This window comes from Taudactylus pleione, unplaced genomic scaffold (assembly GCF_031769625.1).
Source record: "Taudactylus pleione unplaced genomic scaffold, aTauple2 ptg000218l, whole genome shotgun sequence".
Classification (NCBI taxonomy): Eukaryota; Metazoa; Chordata; class Amphibia; order Anura; family Myobatrachidae; genus Taudactylus; species Taudactylus pleione.
The window spans coordinates 19970-43333 of record NW_028284620.1 but is presented as its reverse complement, the minus strand read 5'-3'; the positions used below and the strand labels follow the sequence as shown (position 1 = coordinate 43333).

General features: G+C 41.8%; 1 protein-coding gene across 1 annotated transcript in view; it reads right to left on the bottom strand.

Moving 5' to 3' along the window:
- Positions 1-11409: 11409 nt before the first annotated feature.
- Positions 11410-23364, bottom strand: part of KIT (KIT proto-oncogene, receptor tyrosine kinase) — a gene marked incomplete at its 5' end in the record, with an annotated part of 30556 nt that continues 18601 nt past the window's right edge. The window contains 7 exons of the mRNA XM_088478782.1: positions 11410-12981; positions 14978-15083; positions 16271-16370; positions 16916-17027; positions 19056-19178; positions 20975-21102; positions 21386-21465. Coding sequence (XP_088334908.1) covers positions 12859-12981; positions 14978-15083; positions 16271-16370; positions 16916-17027; positions 19056-19178; positions 20975-21102; positions 21386-21465 — 772 coding nt within the window. The remainder of the gene's footprint in view (positions 12982-14977; positions 15084-16270; positions 16371-16915; positions 17028-19055; positions 19179-20974; positions 21103-21385; positions 21466-23364) is intronic.

Sequence of the window (23364 nt, the reverse complement as noted above, 5' to 3'; positions counted from 1 at the left end):
AGCATCCATTAGAACAGCCATCACAATTATCATCTGCACTTCCACCTCCGCCATACTAGGTGCAGGAGACGCGGCTGAATTTGGTGTCCACATTGCATGCACATGACTCAGAATAGTAATACACCCCAACAAACCCACAAAACAGTTACTATGCCTGCGTTCAAATTGCTGCCACCCAGTTGCTTCCCGGAAATGCCTCTTTCATGTCTGAGATGCGCATGACTTTGAATTGTACACACGTTTACAAAGCCGCATGTGCAGTATGCGAATAACCGCTACATGCGGACGTATTCAAAGTTGCACGAAACTCAGAATCAGGCCGTTTATCTCTAGGCCCGCAGGAGCGCCGTCCACGCTTCCTTCCAGTATGTTGTTACATGCAATAAATACCTGTCTGCATAATGCTGAGAAATATTTTATTTTTCTTAGAAATTATTATATTCCATTTTAATAAAACTCTCATGGCTACTAGTACAGTACAGAATTGTAAAACCACTGTAAGTGTGTTACAAAGTAATCACAAACCAGCTTTTCCAGTACATGGGTGAATTAATCAGTTTATAAATAACATCTCTCAACCATGTTTGAATGGGGCTGGTGTAGCTGTGCACATGGCTATCATATGAAACAGCAGATGACCATTACACAATCACTATCATGCTTGACGTACCAATTGAAAGATGACTTACTGTACTTTAATTTGGGATTTGGAAATGTCAAAGGCCGTTATGAAGCCTGTATTACGGGAATGCCAGTATAATTCTGCTGTTCTGAGCCATGTTAGTAGTAAATGCAGGAAACGATGAGTGCCAGTGTAACAAAATATTCTAGGCTGCAATGATTTGATTGTGTACTTTCCTGTTTATAGTGTTGTCGGTTCTTTCAAAAATGGATGTGTCAAGCCTCTTAGAGAGAAAAAGTAGAGGTTACCCATAACAACCAATGAGCTTCTAGCTATCAATTATCTAGCAGTCTATAAATGAAATATGCTGATTGATTGCCATGGGCTACTTCTCCAGTTTATCATTCTCCCCCTAAAGAATACCCTCAGGTGGCAAAAACACATCCTATGCAGTGGTGGATCCAGGGCGGAAGCGATCAGGGCAATTAGCCCGTTATACACACACCTTTTCCAGGTGGAGTAGGGTGGCACGTGCCTTGGACCCCGAAGGCCACAGCAGGAGTGATGGAGCAGTCACCCTGATCGCTCCCACCCTGGATCCGCCTCTGGTCCTTGTGTGGGAATCCTCTGCTCCCTAGTAACATTGGTCCTATGTGGGGATTTCTCTGCTACTCTAGTAACATAGGTCCTATGTGTGAAATTCTCTGCTCCCTAGTAACATAGGTCCTTTAACATAGGTCCTATGTGGAGAACCCTCTGCTTACTAGTAACATAGGTCCTATGTGGGGAATTCTCTGCTCACTAGTAACATAGGGCCTGATTCAGACCCGCTCGCAAGCGGGTTGATTATGGGCCAGTGCGCACGAGTGATGTCAGTGGGTGAGCTTCCGGCTCTATTAGAGCCGAAAGCTCATTGGGGCTTGAGGGAATGAGACCCTACCACAAGGGTCTTGTCGGAAGCCCGATGGTCGCGACCATCACCTGGCCGCTCGCAAAAGCTGTGGGTGGTCACCCACAGCTATGCGAGCGGCCAGGATGCCAGATTTAAAAAAAAAAAATGGCTGCCCTGATTCAGAGCGAGCGCGGCTCTGAATCAGGCCCATAGGTCCTATGTGGGGAATCCTCTGCTCCCTAGTAACGTAGGTCCTATGTGGGGAATCCTCTGCTCCCTAGTAATGTAGGTCCTATGTGGGGAATCCTCTGCTCCCTAGTAACATAGGTCCTATGTGTGGGGACCCTCTGCTCCCTAGTAACATAGGTCCTATGTGGGTACTTCTCTGCTCCCTAGTAACATAGGTCTTATGTGGAACACCCTCTGCTCCCTAGTAACATAGGTCCTATGTGTGGGAACCCTCTGCTCTCTAGTAGCCTCCCCCTGCGAGTACAATCCCTTCACTAGGGCCCAACACTCTGGCATAGTTCGCATAATGCTGAGTGGAGTAAAGCCATGGCAGATATATATCTTGTATAGTATGTATGCTCTCTGTTTACTTGAGGAACCTAGGTTTAACTACATAGAGACTTTGGCAATCACAGCTACCAATCTGCAACTGAGACTTGAATACTACCACAAAGTCAGGAAATTGTATAAGTAAACTCTGAAATTAATAATTTGATGTGGAAAAGGGAGAACAAAAAAAGTTCTATGTGAGATATGAGAAGAGGGTGGTGAATTGAAACAACCTGGTGCTATTAATACATTCGAAAATCACATAGTAAATGTAATTAAATCCTAAAAAACAATTATATAAATATAATTACGACTTTATATAATATAGCTATATTGCTAATTAAGTACTATAAACAGGAGGGACAATCTGCAATCAGCTAATCAGAAGCTAAATAATGCTGCTTATAATGATCATAATTGCATGTGATTGGACCAGCCCTCTGGTAGCCGCAAGAGAGTTGCTTCCTAAAAGTCATACCTGCAGATGTATCAATGTATAATTTCACTGTAGTTATATAAACACAGCCTTAATGTACTTGGTCAATGCTCGCCTCCCACTGCTGGCCACCATTCTGACTCTCCAAGCATAAGGAGATGCAAGTCAATGATAGGCAAAAGCCTAAATACAGATGTATCCTTTGATTGTAATGCACAGTATGTAAATGCTTATCTTACACAAACAAAATACTAAAGATGAGTACACACTAGATGATATTTTGCACAAATCGCCCAATTTCGGCGAATCAGAAAGATAAATCGTGCAAAATATGTGCAAGTCATGAATGTCCACTCACGATAACATTGCCGATGCGCGTACCCAAGGGTCGTACATCGTATCTTCAGATCTTGCCTACAACAGGCAAGATCTGCCAATCTCGTACACAACGCACTGGAAATCGTTAAGGACGCACCATAGATCGTTGGTCAAATTGGACACTTTTTAGCACCATATCGTGTCCTGGAGTCCCGGGCATCTGCTGGGGTGAGTTCAAGGGAAATCGTTCATGATAATGCATCGTGAGCACATCGTCTAGTGTGTAGGCACCTTTACTTTCGGGGGCGCTTGTGCATTGAGAAAGCCAGGCCTGGAGGTAAAGTCGTAGCAAAAGCTATTACTTTTCTAAAGACTCTTTGCCAGGACAGGTTATTAATGGAGTATGAGTATTGTCATGGGCGCATAACCCAGGCCCAGGCTCATCAGAGTGGCCCAGCAAGCCATGTAGTTGAAGAAAATGAAGGTTTTCTTTTTGTTGAGCATAAGTAAGAGGATTTGGTGCTTTTGTGCACATGAAAATATACCGTACCCCCCTCAAACTCTAATCTGGCAAAGTCCACCCTAAAATGGACTTTTCGGAAATGACCCTAAAGCGGCCTATCCATTAGCAGATAAATTTGAACGATGAACGATTTATCGTTCAGTTGTTCAATTTATCTGCTAATGGATAGGCTCTAAACAATAAAAATGCGCACTCCCGTGGCCGACAAATTTGGTCTTTCCAACATGTTGGTCAATTATCGTTTATCGCTGACAGATATTAGAAATATCTGTCGCGACGAACGATATTTTTAATGAAAATGAATAGAAACATTAAAAAAATCCACTCCCAGAATGACGTCATGCAATATCGTTCGTCGTTTGCAAAAATCGGTCATGTACATGACAGATATCTGTCACAGCAGCCCCAGGGATTTTCAAGAGACGAATCTTTTGTCTTTCATCTTACAGAACGATATGCTAATGGATAGGCCCCTTTAGTGACTTAGAAAGACCAAGAGAAGCATACTAACCAAAATATTACACAGGATTGGTATTTTAAACAATCAATACATATGTTTATGTTTTATAACAATGTAATGTATCAAAACAATGTTGATAAAAGTTTTCCTTTAAACCAAATTACAAATAGTTTAATTTATTGCAAAACAAAAAAAGTCCATCACACAGTAAATGCAGAAGAAAGAGACCATTGTGGTATTCCTAGTCTTGCCTCAATCTGACTAAAGTCTACAAAAAATATCTTCTGGGCCACAAACCACTGTAAAGAGGTCGAGCTCATAAAACACTAACTATCATGTTCCTGTTGCGAAAGCTCAGGATGTCCTACACATTTGTTCAGCTTGTGGATCTTGTGCAGCCCACAAAAACAAGTAATATCGTGACTCAGATACTGACTGGGTCTGCTCTATGCTGCCTGAAGCTACATCAGTTCCTTTGTAGTAGTTTAAGACAACAACAAGTCTGTAAGATATTATAGTGTGCTTATAACAAAACTATTACCCTTATTTTTGTCATACCATTACATTGATTGACAGCAACAGGAGGAACAAGTTCATATAGTTGTCGCTTACATGATGCAATAACACAAGTATCTCTTTTTGCTTTTTTCTTCTTTTAAACCAACCTTGTCTGCTGGTTCGGTTCAGTAATTGATAGTGACTGGCAGATATTAAAATGTGGTTGGCCAAGGGGGATCGGTATGGAATACCGCCGGACGCATTAGCCAGAAGATCCCTCTGCTATTGGTGGCTGCTAGATTATCTTCCGATAGCCGCTCACTGTGCATTTCTGACAGGTTATATCGTTTGCGACCATGTCAGTTAACGCACAGCACAATGCAATTACACCAGGCAAGTAGCTGAGCTGAATGACCTCTCCAAGACGAGGCATTGCTTATAGCTGGGGTAGGCAATGCTTTTCTACTTTTCTACTTAGGTGCCGGACGTTTAAACCAAAAAAGTTTCCGGAGTTCCACGACAATAACATCCTAGTAAAAAGAACTTGGCATATGCTGGTTCTCCTCGGTTCACCCCACACTGCACCTAATCCCACACTTGACCCATTGTTCCCATTGCAGAGTGGGCAAACCATGTGGGAATGTGCCACATTGTCCAAGGGCATATCTTCCAGATAAGAAGCTCTAAGCTGCCTTTCCCCTTCTGCTTCCCATCCACTAAACCACGCACCCACAGAACTACCCCTTTTGATGATTGTGATAGGGAGGTAACTCCAATCTTCCCAAGAGTTGGGAAAAATGTGATCATTTTCAGGTTGGCGGGACTCCTATATCTGTGCTACTGTAACAGGACTTTAACATTAACTGCTATTTTGGTCATGTATTGAATCAATTAGTGATTAAACAGAGGAGACCTATTTAACCATCTGCTGTCTCCTAAAGGTCTGCACTGGTAAAAAAAAAAAAAAAAAAGAGAAATTAAGAGAATGAAGACAAAATTCTGCCACTTTAACTCTTTCAGTCCATGAGTACAGCCCCATCATTATACAGGGGTGATCTAGGTGAATACACTTAAATATAATATCTTAATACAGGAGTTTGCAACCTGTGGCACTCAAGTTGCTGTGGAACTATCTATTCCAGCATGTCATGCCATAGTTTTGGCATGCTAAAGCAGTCGCAGGGCATGCTGTGATGTGTAGTTCCCCAGTAGCTGGAGTGCCATAGGTTGCCTACCCCTCTCTTAGGACTTGTAGCTCATTATACTAAAGAAAAGACAACTATAATACAGTGTGTCCTGAAAAAAAAAATTGGTTGCATATATTAAGAAATAAAAAGACCTCTTGTCTTCGAGGGGTTAAAAAGTAAATTGAAAAGAATTGAAGCTTTGGAAATCTCACAATGGGAGCACAGTCTGGTCTGAACTATTTACCATTTCATGTCATTTTGTCTGAACTTTTACTGCACAAATAATGAACTTGTTACTTTCAAGATGTTTGTACAGAAGAGAAGAGAACCGCTAAGCATTTGATAACTCTCCAGATTTCAGTGTTATGAAAGGCCATAAACTCTTTCAGAAAAAAATTTATTTCAAGTATTTCATTTTTTCTGGCCTGCTTGAACTGCGAATACTTAATAAGCAAAGTATTTAGTGTTGTAATATTTTATAGTGGAAACTCGCCACCATTGTAATAACACAGGACTCTAATCTGCAATAAAATTACAATTTACTCTCCAGATTCCTCTAAACAACATTTTTGAGTTTGCTATTGTTTGCATGAGCTGCATTTATTTCAGGGTGTACATGTAGGGTAAGCTTGCAAGCCTCCTGGATACAAATTATGGCGTTTTGTAAGAAGATTACTCCGATTTAAAATGTTGTATGACATTTATTTTTCACCTACAAGATAATGGGCCAATGCAGCGTAGAAATACAGAGTGGTGCATCTTCAGACGCACCATCGAAATTTGCTCCAGCCCTATGGTAGGCGCAGATTTTCCGTCTGAATATGGCCTCCACTGTGAGTGGCTGAGTGTCTGTTTATGCAGCCGACACATCTGCGACACTGCCACAAGACGCAACATCTCAAGTCAATGAAAAATGGACGTCCGAGTGCTTTCTTGGCTTACACTGCCTAAACTGTTCAAGATATATCACGACGATGGAGTTTATTTTATACCATGAAGAGACTGATACATATTATCCAGTAAAATTGGTGTAAGCCCTGTTTACTGTTGACCTAAGTGGAGACTGTTCTTCTCATATACAACTTTACGTGGACCTTTTGTATGTCACGTCAAGACTAAATCTTTTCATGTTGACGTCAGGAGAAAAAACCACTAATGTCGTCTACAAGGCAATCTTATAAGATATCTGTTACAAAAAGACTATCGCAGACAATTCTAAAATTGCCCTGTGTAATAGTGGTTAATTATATATTTAAATCATGCAAGTTTACAATTTATTGTTAATAATTATCATGCACTATATTTACATGTATTAGTCATATTATTTAAATGAGATTTGCTAATTATTGCTGTTAATAATAATATAAAAATGCATAATCTCATCTCAATAATCTTGCTCCACAAAAAGTACCTCTTGTTTTCACAAATCTAGGTACAAATCAGGGCGGTAACTCCGTATTGCCAAGACCTGCCCTTGCTCCACCCATTTCTAACCTGCACAAACTTCTACTCCTCCACAAATGCCACCATCTTTCTCTGCAGATTAAATGTTCTTTAGAGGAACAGTAGGTCCACGTATGTGGCTGGACCAAAGTGGATTCTGCACAGCTCAGTTGGCATTTTGCACTTTGTAAATAGTTTTTTTTGTAAACTTGAATCGTTTTTCATAAAAAGGAAAGTTATGGTAAAACTACCCTTGTTAACTCTTTCTTCGAAGTCCATAGCATCCACAGGGGAGACAATGGGGGTGTAGGTGGGACCTGGCGGACCGGTCACCAACAGCAAAGCTTTTCAATCCCAGGATGCGCTGGTCCTTCCCCCAATACTCCCACCCACAGCCTAAGGGTAACTCAGTTTTGTTAACAAGCCCAAGGCAGGATAAGGGAGAAGGAAGACTGGTACACTAAAGAATAGTCAAGCAAATCCATCTGGCCAGAGACTGTTTGCTGGCCATCCCTTCTTATTGAATCCATATAAGATGAAGAGGGAGCCTGATTTCCTGAAGGAACTCTAGTGCAGCCCACGTAGATCACATCCAAAGAGGCCTCACCTGCCGAGAGGTCTGGTGATCGAAAGGCCGGAACCACAATTTCCTCAATGTGGAAACGAGAAACCACTTTGGGAATGAAGCCCGGGCGCATTCTAAGAACAGCCCTGCCCTGGTGAAAGATTAAAAAGGGGGAGCAACATGAAAGTGCCCTTAAATCTGATACCCTACGAGCAGATGCTATAGCCAGAAGAAACAGTTTTCGCAGTGAGCCATTTGACATCCACTGATGCCAAGGGTTCGATTGGAGGTTCCTGAAGTGCGTGGAGAACCACTGACAAATCCCACTGAGCCACAGGAGGGACATAGGGAGGTTGTATACGTAAAACATCCTGCAGGAAGGTGTGAACATCCAGTAGAGGAGCAATTCTACGCTGGAACCAGATGGACAGAGCAGAGACATGCACTTTCAGAGATGCTAGACGGAGTCCAAGATCAAATCCAGCCTGAAGAAAGTAAAGTATTCTTGAAACCTTAAAAACTTGAAGGTCATAGTATCTAGGGGCACACCACTGAAAATATGTATGCCACCCGGTAAGATCATGGACTGGACCACAGAGCTAGAAAATCCCTTAGACCATAGGAGGGATGTCTCAAGAGCCAAGCCATTAAAGACAGGCGTGCCAGGTCGGATGTAGACAGAGACCCTGAGACAATAAGTCTGGTCGTAGAAGAAGTTTCTGAGGAACGTCTATGGAGAGACGTTGAAGGTCGGAGTACCAATGGCGTCTGGGCCAAGCCCCTTCCTGTTTGACCTTCCAAAGAACTCAAGGAAGAAGGGAAATTGGAGGAAGAGGTACGCCAAATGGAAGATCCATATCACAGATACTGCGTCCATGAATGCTTTGTTGGGGTCCCTTGTCCTGGCTCCATGCACTGGAAGTTTGTGGATGTGTCTTGAGGCCATGAGATCCACATCTGGTAGACCCCATTTGTCCACCAGAAGCTGAAAGACTTCTGGATGTAGAGACCACTCTCCTGCATGTACCCCCTTTTAACCCCTGTTTTGCCTTAGGAGCAGGTTCTGTCTCTTCTATTTGAAGAATAGATTTTACAGCTCTCACCAGTGCAGGTATATTCAATTTAGAGGGGGGTTCCTTGTCCACGAAGGGGAGTCAGAGTGAGAGAGGTCTGCATCTTCTGGCTCCCCAGATAAATCAGAATCTGATAGCTGGGTGGACTGAGAAGATACAGCACGCTTAGTAGATTTACTAGGTAATGGTCTCTCTTTTTGCAGCATTTGCGGAAAGGCTGTAGAGGTATCCGCCAGACTCTGCCCTGAGGTAGAAAGTACGTCTACCCATGGGGGAGGCAAAGGCTTTGCAGGGAGTACCTGCTGTGGGCATCCCATAGGGAAAGCTACCACAGGGACTGTTAGATGGTCCGCAATTTTTGCCAGTACCTGTGAAAAAAGTAGCCCAGGGTGGGTCCTGATGAAAGGACACCGGGGATGATGAGCCCGGGGCAGTGTAACACGATACACAAAGACCATCCTGAATGAGGCCCTCTGAAGTTAAGCCTGCTGAGCAGGACTTACACCAGAGTGGGAGGAGCAGGCTGTTTGTCATTCTTGCCTCTGCCAGACATAGCTGCACGAATAATGTAACACACAATCTTATACAGTGCAGTGAGCAACACAGATGTATGTGTAATATGGCACAGTGTAGTGCGCAACAGCAATATGTAGTATGTGATAGCCCTCACAAATATATGGAGATGTGAGGTACAATGAACCCCCTATACCTTAATATGCCAGGGTTATAGCATAAGAAAGGGAAAGGTATAAGCTGACAGTCATATGAAAAAGAAATCAGACATCAGCGCTAGCATAAGTCACATACAATGCAGAAAATACAATATAACTGCAGTGGCCACTAAAATCAACTACACAGACCGCAGTGGCTGGTAGAATATAGCTCTGTATAACCTGGCCCTTGGGAGAGGTATACAGGGAGACTGGACCCAGCGTTCCAAGAGACCTGAAAGCAGAAAATGGATGCCGTGAGTTTCACAGGGGGCGGAGGGTGAGGGAGGAGCAGCCCAGGGAGCAGCAAGACCGCAGTGGAATGGCGCCCTGAGCTAGGGGAGGGGCCGCACGGAGAGCACCTTACAAATGCCTCTGGCATTACAAATGTCCTGCACCAGTGCTAATAATGACCTAGTAGTCTAGTGGACTTCCAAGACCGGAGGTAAGACTGCACATACATGCAGATCCCGGGCGAGCAGGGATCCGCCTTACCTGTCCCCTTGATTCCCGGCTGCAGTCTGGGGCCCGGGAGCCTCTGTTAGCTAGGTCCCCCTCAGAGTCCCGCTGAGAGTACCTAGCCGAGGGCTGGTGTCACGGCGCCACGGAGGGGTGATGGAGAAGCAGTGCAGACGTCCCATGGACTGTCTCGTGCTGCAGCTCATAGTAGATAAATGAAAATAAATTTAAATCATAAAAATAAGCTTGGGCTCCTTAAAAGCCCTCTGTTAAAACGGTGGGCCTGATTCAGAGCCGGACGCTCTGACAAGAGCGCTCGCTCTGAATAAGGGCCGTCCTACCTATTATTGGAGCAGCCTCCTGGCCGCTCGCATAGCTGTGTGTGACCACCCACAGCTTATGCGAGCGGCCAAAAAGATGGTCGCGATGGTCAAGACCATTGCGACCATCGGGCTTGCGACGAGACCCTGCGGTAGGGTCTCGCTGCCGCAAGCCCAGGAGTGCTTTTGGCTCTATCAGAGCCAAAAGCACTCCCACTGACATCACTAGTGATGTCAGTGGGGCCGGCCCCAGACGGTAGGCGTTCCCATGGGAACGCCTCCGTCTGGGCAGCAACGCCCCCGGCACGCCCACCAAAGGGGGCGTGCTGTCAATCAACATCGACAGCACACCCCCTTTGGTGCGAGACCCATAGCGACGGCTTGGCCGTCGCTATTTGGGTCTTGTGCATGCGCACGACGGAGCTCCCTCCGTCGTGCGCATGCGCACTAGGGCACCATCGACCCGCTTGCGAGCGCTCAACGCTCGCGAGCGGGTCTGAATCAGGCCCAGTGATCCAGCTCCTGCCAGACACCAACGAAACTGAGTTACCCTCAGGCTGTGGGTGGGTATAGGGGACAGGACCGGAGCATCCTGGGATTGAAAAGCTTTGCTGTTGGTGTCCGGTCCTCCAGGCCCCACCTACACCCCCATTGTCTCCCCTGTGGTGCCCTTTGGACCCTGAAGAAGAAGAAAGAGTGTTTTGTTTGGTACGTCTTTGGTTTTAAAACCTCTGTTTCTCGGAAATAGTTTTGCGGTAGCACTTTTTTCGTCTCACAAAATGTGTGGCTCTGTATGGACATTTACTATGTAGCTGAGTGCGAGATATTATTCTGTTAACAGCCACTTCAGACTGAGAGAGGCTGACTGCCGACTCCTTTAGTTGGCTTACAGCCAGGACGTCTCTTGTGTATCAGAAAAAAAAAATCTCTGTTGCAACCACAATTGCAATTTCATCTCAAATATCCTCAATTCTGATAAATCCAGTCCTGGATTTATATAATCTGCACCCTGAGACCGTTTGTGGTGTGTTACCAACTGCTCCATCCTCATGTTACTCCTTAAAATGTCACCAACATTCACCATTTTCCATTTGCATTGAACAAATATATTTTGCCACATAACTATAATAAAACAATAACTAAATTACCAATGTCCTGCAGGAACATAAGAAAATATATTAGCAACATGCTAAAATAAAGAGCAGCATTACGCCCCTACAATTCTGGGTCTGTGTGGACAAATCTGGATCTTCTTGAACCTTGTATCCATCCATCCATCCAGTCATCCATATATCCATCCATCCAATGACATTATCTTATCAACCGAACATAAACCCACCACATAAAAAGGCAAAGTGTCATGTAACATGACAGAACCGTTTATTATTAACAATTGTTCTGACAACAATACCCCAAATGTTTTGGAAACTTGCAACACTACTTACACCTATTTACATACATACAAAAATACTTTGAATATTTGGTGTGGGGAAAAGCTGGGGGTTCCAAAGAAATCATTACAATATATTCCATATTTACAGAAACAAAATAACACAAAATGAAAGAAGAAACTGTAACATCAAGTCACACTGAAAGTAACAGTTGCCGTAAAAAATGTACAAAAATATAACATCTTAAACTATTCAAATAAATGTGTCCGACTAAGTGGCCCCCCAAAGTACCTTAGTATTAATGGTTTGGTTAGCACGCATATTGAGGTGATCTGTCCAGGATCACACAGTGGAATTTTCCACCTCACTCCCTGAACAGCGCAGTCGGCCAGGAGCAGGAAGGTCAAAGCATTTTTTTATTTTTTCCCCCCCAGAAAACATTTCAACATATTAAAAGGTGCAAAAACAGCGGAGACAAATGCAGTGCAAATTCGGGGCGATGCCTCAGCGAACCTTTCTGTAGAAGAACCACAAGCTATCAAAGAAAGGGTTAACAGTAATATAGGGTTAAGCTATTGACAGCTGTTGCTAGGATACAACGGCCAGTCTATCTTCTACTACTCCTTTTATCCTGGTCTAGGTAAAACGTAATCGAGGATGATGGAAGCTGTAGTTCTGCAGTAAGCCAATTGGGAGTTCTCGCTTCAAGCTAAGCATTATCTACATAAGGCATGACATCCCTCTGGTACTGAAGATGAAACTTACTTACCCAAATAATTTAAGTGTAATAACTATAACATTTCTTGCATCTATCAATGTGATTAAGTGCATGAGAATGAACAATAAATATCTGCATGTATGAGACCGTATAGGAGAACTGATTCAGTAGCAATGGACTGGAGAAGTATGTGTGTGAAGTTATACAGCAGGAACCGTTCAGTAGCAGATTTGCATCTGTTTTGCAAACGCACTTCAACGTTTTCTAATGCTACAGCTGAACATCTTAACTTCTTCAAGTCTCTATCAAAGCGCTCAGAACTGGAATGTCAGTAGGAGTAAGCATGGATCTCAACCTTTATAGTCTTCGGCAGGTACCTGTCATGGTTGCTGAGCTTTATGCAGAGCTGGACTGTGTTCTAATAAGTCAATACTACCTTGTCTCCAGTAACAAACAACAACAACAAATATTTTTTGATTGTAGATAGATGTCACAGTTTGCTCAGGTATCACATTGCTCGGAGGGGAGAAGTTTGATGCCTGGATCACCGATGGCAGTGACGGCTCTTCCTGAAATTAGCTCAGTTTCCCACTTTCTCTCTGTACAGGACAGTGGTAGCACTGGAACATTTGGTGTATGAAAATGAGGAAATCCACAAGCAGCTTGAGGTGACATGATGGGCTACTCATTGATCCCGGTGTGCTAGTAATGGCTGAGTAGATGAGGTGCTGCTCCCCACCGAATTTATCCTCACCGAGTGATCCACTGGCGCATGATTCGGACATACAGGGGAGCTGTTTGAAAATGCCTGGTTCCAAGAAAACAATTGGAGACAAGATTATTGTTTGCACAGATTGTTGTGCAGCTATAGTACAAGCTTAGCCTAACTGTAGTTATACAGTAACTGTGGAACTACATATCCCAGAAGGCCCCATCAGGCTCATCTCTGGTCTAGAAATGCATGCAATTGGCTAGAATTATTACAACTTCTCCAAAGGTAAAGTGGAGATTTTGCCCATAGCTCCAATCAGATTCGAGTTTTCATGTATCCAGTACAGTTTAGAAAATGATAGCTGGCATCTGATTGGTTGCTATGGACAAGAGCTCCACTTTACCATTTTAGAGGTGGGATGTATGAAACCTTCGAGAGAGAAAAAATTAAGATGTTACCATAGCAGCCAATCAGCTTCTACCTATCATTTTATCTAGCAAAGTCTATAAAATGACTGTTAGAAGCTGAATTGTTGTATAGCCAACTTCTCCACTCTATCTCTCTCTAAGGTTTGATACATTTCCACCAAGCTGTCTTTTTAAGTCTGCCCCTAAGTGTTTCTGACTTTAGTGCAGAAAGGACACAAGAAAATTACAATAAATAGAGTCCAGAAGCTTCATATGAGAAGTCCCATCTTATAGCACTGATCACATAGCATCAGGGGAATACAATACAGCATGATGGCCGCAAAGTGCCCCAAGACGCTCTAGGGGATCAGGCAAAAAGGCACTTTGTGACCCGTAACATTACCAATTTTTCCTCGCACCTAATGGAGGTACACAAGACAGGTAGCAATGTCTGGCTATCGGGTTAAGCAGTCATCACGTTCAACTGAATTCCCCCCCTAAGATTGAATCTTTTCTGTACACATAGTTTTAACAGCAGCTGATCATCCCTAGGCCTTACTGCTATACTTTATTCCACAATATCGGACCCGCGGCTCTTCCTTAAGTTAGTTTACAATGACCTAAACTGCAACAGGGTTAGTGGTTCAGAAAAGTACTGACCTAGGGCCAGATGTACTAAGCTCTGAGAAGTGCTAAACTGGAGAGTGATAAACCACCAGCCAATCAGCTCCCAACTGTCATTTTTCAAGCACAGCCTGTAACATGACAGTTAGGAACTGAGTGGCTGACAGTTTATCACTCTCCAATTTATCACTTTCCAGAGCTTAGTACATCTCCCCCTAATCATGGATGAATTTCAAACATTATAATATGTTATTGTATCTACTGTATATGGGTGTGTACTATTATGTGTATGAAGAAATATTACAGGAATAGTTAAGTAATAAAAGTCAATTTAAATAACAAGGTTTAGCACTGTAGCCTGATAACCTATTATAGCATTTCAGGCACTTCTGCATCTCATAAGAAACTCACTTGCTAATACCATTACAGAGCATAGGGCCTGATTCAGAGATGATTGGTAATGCAGCCGCGGTCCCAGCCGTTCTGGCAATAGAGGCTGCGGGAATATGCAAATGCTATTCTCAGCCTTCCTTTTGTGTGGGACAGTGCGATGGGAGTGTATGAGCGGTGAAAGTCTGCATTGTCTGTGCATTTGAGATGAAGAGTGTAAACACACCAACATCGAGGTAATAACATTGGTTGCATCATCAACATTTGCGGTAGCCTGGGCTTTACTCTAGCTACTCTCCTCTAATCCAACTACACATGGCGTCTGAAGCATTGGATGTGCGATTGGAAACGCAGCAGCGTTTATAGACACACCTGTGACACTCCCACAGCATGCCCAGGAAATGGCCTCTTTTGAGATCACTTAAGGTCACCTCCCAGCCTCCACCCTGAAACTCCCAGGGATCGCAAAACCCTTTTCAAGTGTGAGCTATACTGTACGCAATTGTGAACGGCATCACTCACATTGGTCCCCGCGTGCACAGTAAAGATTTTCGAGACTTTTTGCACATATGCAGTAGCAAAACATTGCTCAACTGCGTAAATATTGCCATTGCGTCCATCTCTGAATCAAGCCCATAGTCCCATTTAGGTGTAGGGAGAATTGCACTTACATGCCCCTTGCTGTCCGACAGCTGCTGTTCCACCATCTGTACAATCTGCTTAAAGGTTGGTCGCTTCAGTGGGTCTGAGTTCCAGCAACTCTTCATGATTTCATACCTGAAAAAAATCAAATGATATGTTTTAGTAACACGGTGATTTATTTATACATCACACAAGAGGATTTTAGCCACCAGAACACATTTCTCAAGATATTCTGAGATACATATATTATGTGAATCATTTGGACAGATAATAAGACTCTTAAATGAATAGGCCCCCGTGGCATAAATATATAAATAGGGATTTGTGCTATATAAACATCAAAGACCTCATTACACAGAAGCAGTTACTTCACTGATCGCATGTTAGTTACAACCACGAGAGTACAGAAACACTATACGAGATATCAATTTAAACCCTATTTTATTCCAAGAAATTAATCAGAAAAGCACCCAGGACGCTTGTGTTTACTACGTTTTTCTAATGACCAGAATGTTTTTACCTTTTCATGATCAGATCATTTTTAGATATTTTTGGCATTGGTTTCACTGGGAATATTTTTTTCTTTATTTTTTTTAAGTCTTCCCAAGCAATATTATTTCCTGGTAATACATGACTTTCATTTGCTACAATGCTGATATTATCCGATCCAGCCCCCACATATCACATTAGATTACTTTATAATAGTAATATAATGTAAGCTGATATGCGAACTAGCAGCAGATCCTTACTGCCGATGATCTACAAATCTAGAGGGGTACTGGAATAGGTCTTTCATGCTCTGATATGGTTGCCTTTAACCTGATAGAAAGTCTTGGTGACATTATAATGATGTCATAAGATTTCCATGGTAATCCCAATACAAAATCCTGTAGGTGCTGGGCACATGCCCAAGACTAATGAAAAGGGGTCGCGTCTTAAGGATATGCCCTCTTTTTCTGGTAACCACGCCCCCTTTTCGTGCGCACCTCTTTACAGTATGGCATGCTGGACCTAGAAAGGAACACTAATGTTCTATTTCAAATGTAAATCGCAGTATAAAAAAAAAATCTGCCCAGTATCAGTGTATTATGTGCAAAAGCAGCCCGTAATGTTCTCCGGCATCACAGCATTGCTTTGTCTGGGTGTAAATTTGCATCCTTTAAGCTGGATTTGCTGTTATTGCTACACACATATATATATATATATATATATATATATATATATATATTTATTTATTTTTTTTCCCTGTTATAGACTCTGCAATCTAAACCCCCAGTTAAAAATTCACAAGAAAACAGGTAAAGTGTTCTGCGGTTACTTACAGTTCAGCCGGGGCACATTCTGGGCTTAGCATGCGGTAACCATCCTTTATCATTCTGTAGAACTTGGAGTCCACCGGTATGCGAGGATAGGGGCTGCTTCCTGTACATTAATCAGACAACAAAGTGTTACAACAGGACAGGAATTGCTGGAGAAGAAAACTATAGTATGGGGAGTGTTACACTGAAAATAATGAAATGGGTGCAGTTACAGCTGACGGGCCTCATGATTAACTCAATAACAAATTCTTATTATTTTATTTTCTTATGATGTGCTGTATTTGTTGTATTTTGTGTTAGTATTCAATAAACATAATTTGCAAAAAAAAAAACCTCAATAACAAAGAATTCTACAAAATCTTAAGTTAATATTTCAAAACGCAAAAAACAAATAAAGTGTCTTAACTTATATTACTTCTATCATAAAAGAAATTAATAATACAATTTTATTCTTTAAGATTATCAGCTATAAAAAAATGAATTTCTAGGAAACACTGCGTGGATTGTGTATATATTCAGTTTCTGTACAGTTCAGTTTGTTTTAATGAACTTGTGTTAAACATAGAATAATTAGGTGAATAATTAATGCATTTCAAACTTCTTGGTTTCAATGGGTTTTTTTTTGCCCAACATCCAAACACAACATACCTAGAGAAAAGATCTCCCAAAGTAGGATCCCATAAGACCAGACATCACTTTCAAATGTGTACACGCAATGAAATATACTTTCAGGTGCCATCCACTTCACCGGGAGCCGAGCCTATTGAAAAACAATATTTGAAGATCTGATTGATAAATAGCTTTGGGAGCTGCATATTTCTCAATAAATATTGTATAAATCTGTATCTAACGCTATAGAGGTGGAAGAGCCATGTTGAGAAACTGTTATCTAGATCACTTGCTAAACCACATTAACATATAATGCCATTAGCAATAAAGCTAATGGATACATATAAAATATATAATTAGTTATATAAAGTTATCGTTTCTTTAAAAGTAGCGTATCTAGGTAAAACAAATAGTCTGACCTAAAAAAACATTTTTACTAATCTCCTATTCAAATCTTTTGCTAATATATTGCCCCAGTTACAGGAAAGGTCAGACCACAACAGTATGGGCTCCTTGTATTTGTTTCCCAGCAAGATTCTTGCAAAGATGCCATTTGTTTTCGTTTTTTAACCAAAACTTCTTTTTTCGTAAGGTTGTCTATAATTTCGGTTCAGGCTTTGCTTACATTACTTGACATATGAAAATCACTTTTTTTTTTTTAAACAAAAAATAAATATGCCTGGTCTCACTAGAAAAATTTGCAGTTTGATCTGTTACTTATCAGTTTAACAAGGGCTGAATTTCATGACACATTTATATATCTCTTGTGGCTGTTCCCGTGTTGTGCATTTAAGATTTGATCTATTTTCGAAGGTGAAATGTGCTTTTTTCATATCTGAAAAAAGATAAAAAGGCTTGATAATACTGTATGCGTTTTATGAACTATGCATCAAGTTCTATAATTGATGTGCCTTTAAATCTAAAGGTGACCCATAGTTTATAAACTATATACATACACTACATAAATATACACAGTCTATACACTATATATCTAGTCAGACGTGGTTTTATGCTGATTTGCCATAGATAATGTAAATCAAACTAAATTCAAGGTTTGTTTGAAGCTTCAACTGCTTTCTATGATAGAGTCATTTTTCAGAAAAGACAAGTTTAGATTTCAGCACCTACTTTATTAAAAATGAAAGTGGGATCTGTGAATAATCTTGCTAATTAAAGGTTTGGGGACAAGAAAAATGCTATTTTGGTTCTAAAAGAGGACCCATCACATGAACACAACGGAGTCCACCATTATAGAGTTAAACCAGTAGTGAATGAACGCTATGGGCGGAATTCAATTGTTTCCAGCCCCCATCACGCCCGACGGAGCTATTCAATTGTTGCTCCTGTCGGGCGCGATCAGCTGTCAGCGCTCCATATCAGCTCGCAGCCCCAGAGGGGTGAGAGCTGAAATGTGCGAAAAGTGACCTGTTTGGGCACCCAAATATCACTTTTCGCGGTTGCACCCAGCACTTTGGTCGGGGGTAGCTGCTTTACGCAGCTAAACCCAACCACTTTGGGCACGATTAGCGTGAAAAATGGCAGCAATTGAATAGCAGCCCGCGATCTCCTGTCACTTTAGACGGGAGATCCGGACAGCATAAACAATTGAATTCTGCCCTTTGTGTCCCATGCATCAATGGTGTTACTAGTTCTCATTACTATTGGTTGGTTTCCAGAAAATGGCTGACCCTTCTGTATACAACATTACTATTTGATATTTGTGACAATGTATTTAGTGGAAATGTTTCCAAGAAAGAATACAGGAATAAAGAAAATTATATTCCAATGTGTAATTTAACAAAGCTTGTCTATTTATCACTGAGTGAAATATTAGAAAAAGAAATATCTTATAAATATAGGTTCTGATGTATTCCTATCCAATAATTCCAGCTGTATTACCTTTTCCGTCAATTGTTAATCGGTTTAAAACGGTCGATACATTATTTTTTTTTCTGTAAAATGTACATTATGTACAATACTTCCATTACGGACAATAAAAGTGTGTCTGAAAGGTCTACTAAAGTGTCATTTTTACATGAAGTTTTACATTATATCACCAAATCATTATGTACTCTACAAGAGAGAGTGTCCTGATGTGATTTGCTATCTTCTCAATGTTTTATAAGTGAATTTGAGAACGCTGAGTAACCCTAACTGAATTACACCTGATTTGACTTACATTTCCTTTAACCACATAATTTGAGTCATTTTTGATGTCTCTAGCCAGGCCGAAGTCGCAGATTTTTGTTATTCGTCCATGAGTGAGGAGGATATTTCTTGCTGCAAGGTCTCGGTGAATGCACTATAAAAAATAAATAAAAATAAAGCAAATTAGGTAAGAATAGGAGAAGAAAAACACCTCACGCAGCAAGCAAACAACCCTCGAGAATAGATTTTATGTGAAACTAAATTTCATGTAGAGATGAGTAAAATAGAAAAAAAAATATGTGTAGTGCTATGTTCCACTTTAATAATTCCATTTTCTAATTTACTGAAAATGGAATTTGCCTGGGGACTTACTTAACTGACCTATACACATTCCCTTTATTCATCTGTAAATAATGATAATAAAAATGTTCTCGCTTTTAAATAAAAATGTGACAAATTGTATAATTAAGTAAATAACTTCAGACTCTATAGGAGCTAATGCAAATGCAAAAATTCTAGGAAAAAATCTGAGGTGAATATTAGACATTGGTAATAATAATTGAAGACATAAACGTGAAAGTGGATAGTGGTTTTGAAATACAGATGTGTCTTCACTCATCTTTGCTACAGTCGCATCAAACAGCCCCTCTTGGTCCTCCTGGTCCAGTGAGACTTTGCTAGAACCAGGCGTCTTTTTTGTGCTGAAATGCATCCATGTACCAATGTGATGCGACTAGGACGTACCAGGAGACTGTGCTGATTAATTGGATATGTGACCTTGGTATATCAGCATGCAAAGTGCTTCAATACAGCGGCCACAGCTATTTACCATGCCAGCCACGTTCCGTTTAGTCTCAGGGCCATGTGTCGCAAGCGCTGAGCACTCGCAACCGGGTCGATGGTGGCCCAGAGCGCATGCGCACGACGGAGCCGCCTCCGTCGTGCGCATGCGTGAGACCCGGATGGCGACGGGCAATCCGTCGCTCCGGGTCTCGCACCAAAGGGGGCATGCTGTCGATGTTGAGTGACAGCACGCCCCCTTTGGTGGGCGGGCCGGGGGGGGTGGCTGCCCAGACGGAGGCGTTCCCATGAGAACGCCTACCGTTTGGGGGCGGCCCCACTGACATCACAAGTGATGTCAGTGGGAGAGCTTTCGGCTCTGTCTGAGCCTAAAGCTCTCTGGGGCTTGCGGCCACGAGACCCTACCACAAGGGTCTCGTTGCAAGTCGGTTGGTCGCGATGGTCTTGACCATCGCGACCATCATCCTGGACGCTCGCATTAGCTGTGGGTGGCAACCCACAGCAATGCGAGCGGCCAGGAGGCCGCTCCATAAAAAAGAAAAAAGACGCCCTGATTCAGAGCGAGGGTCCGATTCTGAATCAGGGCCTCAGTCACACACAGATATACAAGTATCACATATCAGATTAATCAGCACAGTCTCCCACTGCGACTTAGATGCATTTTCTGGAAAAAAAAAAAAAAAAAGCCCGCCGATAGCAGAGCTCCATGGGACCTAACGGCTCACTCACGCCAGGCATATCGCGCTGCATGGCGTATTGAGGCTAGACGAGCAAGGACATAACTGTAACTTTAACTTAGAATGAAAGAAAGCGAGTACAAGACTAGTGCCTATTTGTGCATCATTATTGCATTTATGTTACAGTGAGTATATATGGAATATTCAGCTGGCCATATGGATCAGTGTGTAAAATGTATCTGTTGCCACTTGTCCAACTAAGTATAATTTATAAAGATGTCTGAAAATATTAACAGCGCAAGAATGGGCATGGTTGTATTTTTGCCTATAAGTACTGCTGAGATTACTTTAAAGACAACTGCATAAACCACGCAGATAATCAGTCCATATATTTCTTTTTGCAGCTGTATCTTTGCCTTGTATGTCACGTACAAGCGTATGTGTGTCTGTACGCATCTGTGTACTAACTTACATTTTTAGACGCCAGAAAGTTCATGCCCTGTGCAACTTGATATGAAAAACTAATCAGATCTTCTGTATCTAGAGCTAAATCATCCTCTTCAGGCACTGCAATGGTGACATCTCGATCAACATAAGGACCTATTCAAGATAAACGGTTTAAACAGTTATACTGAAGTCTTAAATAAGCGTGTCTTGGTTCTGAGCAATTACCTCTTTATTTTTCCACAATAAAACTATGTGAAACTTAAACAAAAAATGCCCAGTTTGAAGAAATATGGCAATTTCATAACAACTATAATAAGTTTAGCTTTCACTTTGGTGTAAATTGTGTTTCTTCCAAATGACGTGCATGTAAACGTCTGCTGAATACTAATGGCTAAAGCCGTTGTAAAACCAATTTTGGAGAATGAATGCAACTTACCTGATTTCCTCTTATCTGGCTTAGTTGGCACTACATAAGGTACTCCCGGCTTCATATGCATGTACTCGCTGATTCCATCACTGGAACACAAGAGGAAGGATAGGATTGAAAACACTGTCCCTATTTACAGCTCCACAAATGAAGATTCCAAGAACAAAGACAAGGATATGAATTGTTTTACTTGGCAAGAGGAAAGCATAACAACTCCTGACATCCATATTCTTCAGTAACTGCAGCACAGGATGCACGTCTAAATACTAATTGCAGAAGCTCACTGAGACACAACCATTGGTTTCAACAACAAAGCCATAGAGAGTAATAGTCCCTTTTATTTCATACATGAATTGCTGTCTTCAAATCCTACCTACATTTTTTTTTACAAAGGCTTCTTATGTGTCATATGCTGGTTTATTTATGCAGGATAGCAGCATCAGGTACGCTCCACTGTCCTATAAAGTCATAACATATGCTGGGAGCAGAAGTTATAACAATTAGTATCGGGGGGATGACAGCGAGTGATGAACAATAGACCCGTCTCTGGGGAAATTTGAAGCCAATATTGTTTACATGTAACATGACCTTCTACATATGCTGCTAATAGGTCAGGTACATTCCTTCTGCTCTTAAATATGTTGATATGACTGAATACATGGTACGGCAATAGACAGTCCAGATAATTAGAATAATTAACCCCTAATTTAAAATAGAAGGATAGAAGAGGCCACAGAGCATACTTACCTACTCTCCCATAAATGTGCGGGAGACTCACAATTTTCTGAGTAGTCCCCCGGACCCCGGGAAGAGTGGGTGGATTTTCCAAATCCCACCCTCTTCCTAGTAAAATTGGCAGGATGGGGAGATAATAGCATTATCGTGGGTCCATAGGGAGGGGACGGGCTAAAATGATGCGATTGCATAATGATGTAAAAAGCACGCCCCTTCCCGGGAAGGAGAAAGTAAAAGGGGTAAGTGCACAGGTGCAGCGTGACCAAATAAAAGCACAAGGCTTTTACTCTAAAGGTAACTTCTAATTAGAGATGTGCGGTTCGGTTCTCCAGAAATCAGAATCCACCCGAATTTTGTGAATCCGGGTAAATCTGAGTCGCGGTTCTGATCTCCTGAGGAGATTCGGGTAAATCTGTGTTGTGGTTCTGATCTTTTTGCGGTTCGGAATTCGGATTTTAAATCCTAATTTTGGGTTTTGGATTGTATAAATTACATGATTTTAGCTGTTTTTTTTAATTTAGATCCAAAACCAAAACACTTGAGGGTGGTTTTGCAAAACCAAATCCAGATCCAAAACCTTGAAGGAGATACAGATCCAGAACCAAAACACGGGGGTGGGCGCACATCCCTACTTCTAATATGATTTTATTTTAACAATAAGAGGGTATGGTATTCTTTATAACGGGCAGCATGCATGGTGTAGTGGCTAGCATTACTGCCTTACAGCACTAAGATGCTTGTATGAGTTCATCTTCATATCCAGGTGTCTTTTGCCTTTACTGACAGCTACACATTCCATCACAGTAGACGCTGAAGATAAGTTATATAACCCAAGTGACATCACACTCCCCAAATAGAAGTAATATTATGCAGAAGTGATATCACTACTCTCCAAATTATTTTACTTGAGTGACATTACCAAGCATAAGGATATATTTCAACTGGATATATATTTATTTCACTTGTGTATAATATTATTGAAACATTTACTCTTAAGACCCCCATACACGGCATGATACACGTGCCGATCGAACGGATCAGAATGATATAGGTGCTATATCGTGCCGTGTATGGTCACGATATCATACTTGATATCGTGCTGCGCACTCCTGCAGGATCGTAAATCGGATCCCCAAGTCTTCCTGCATGTTCATCTGATCTGGGATGCGATGTACGATCCCATTCAGATGAAGGAGGGGGGAGCCGGCATATCGTGCGGTCAGCGGGGACCGCACAATTGCCGGCGGTGACAG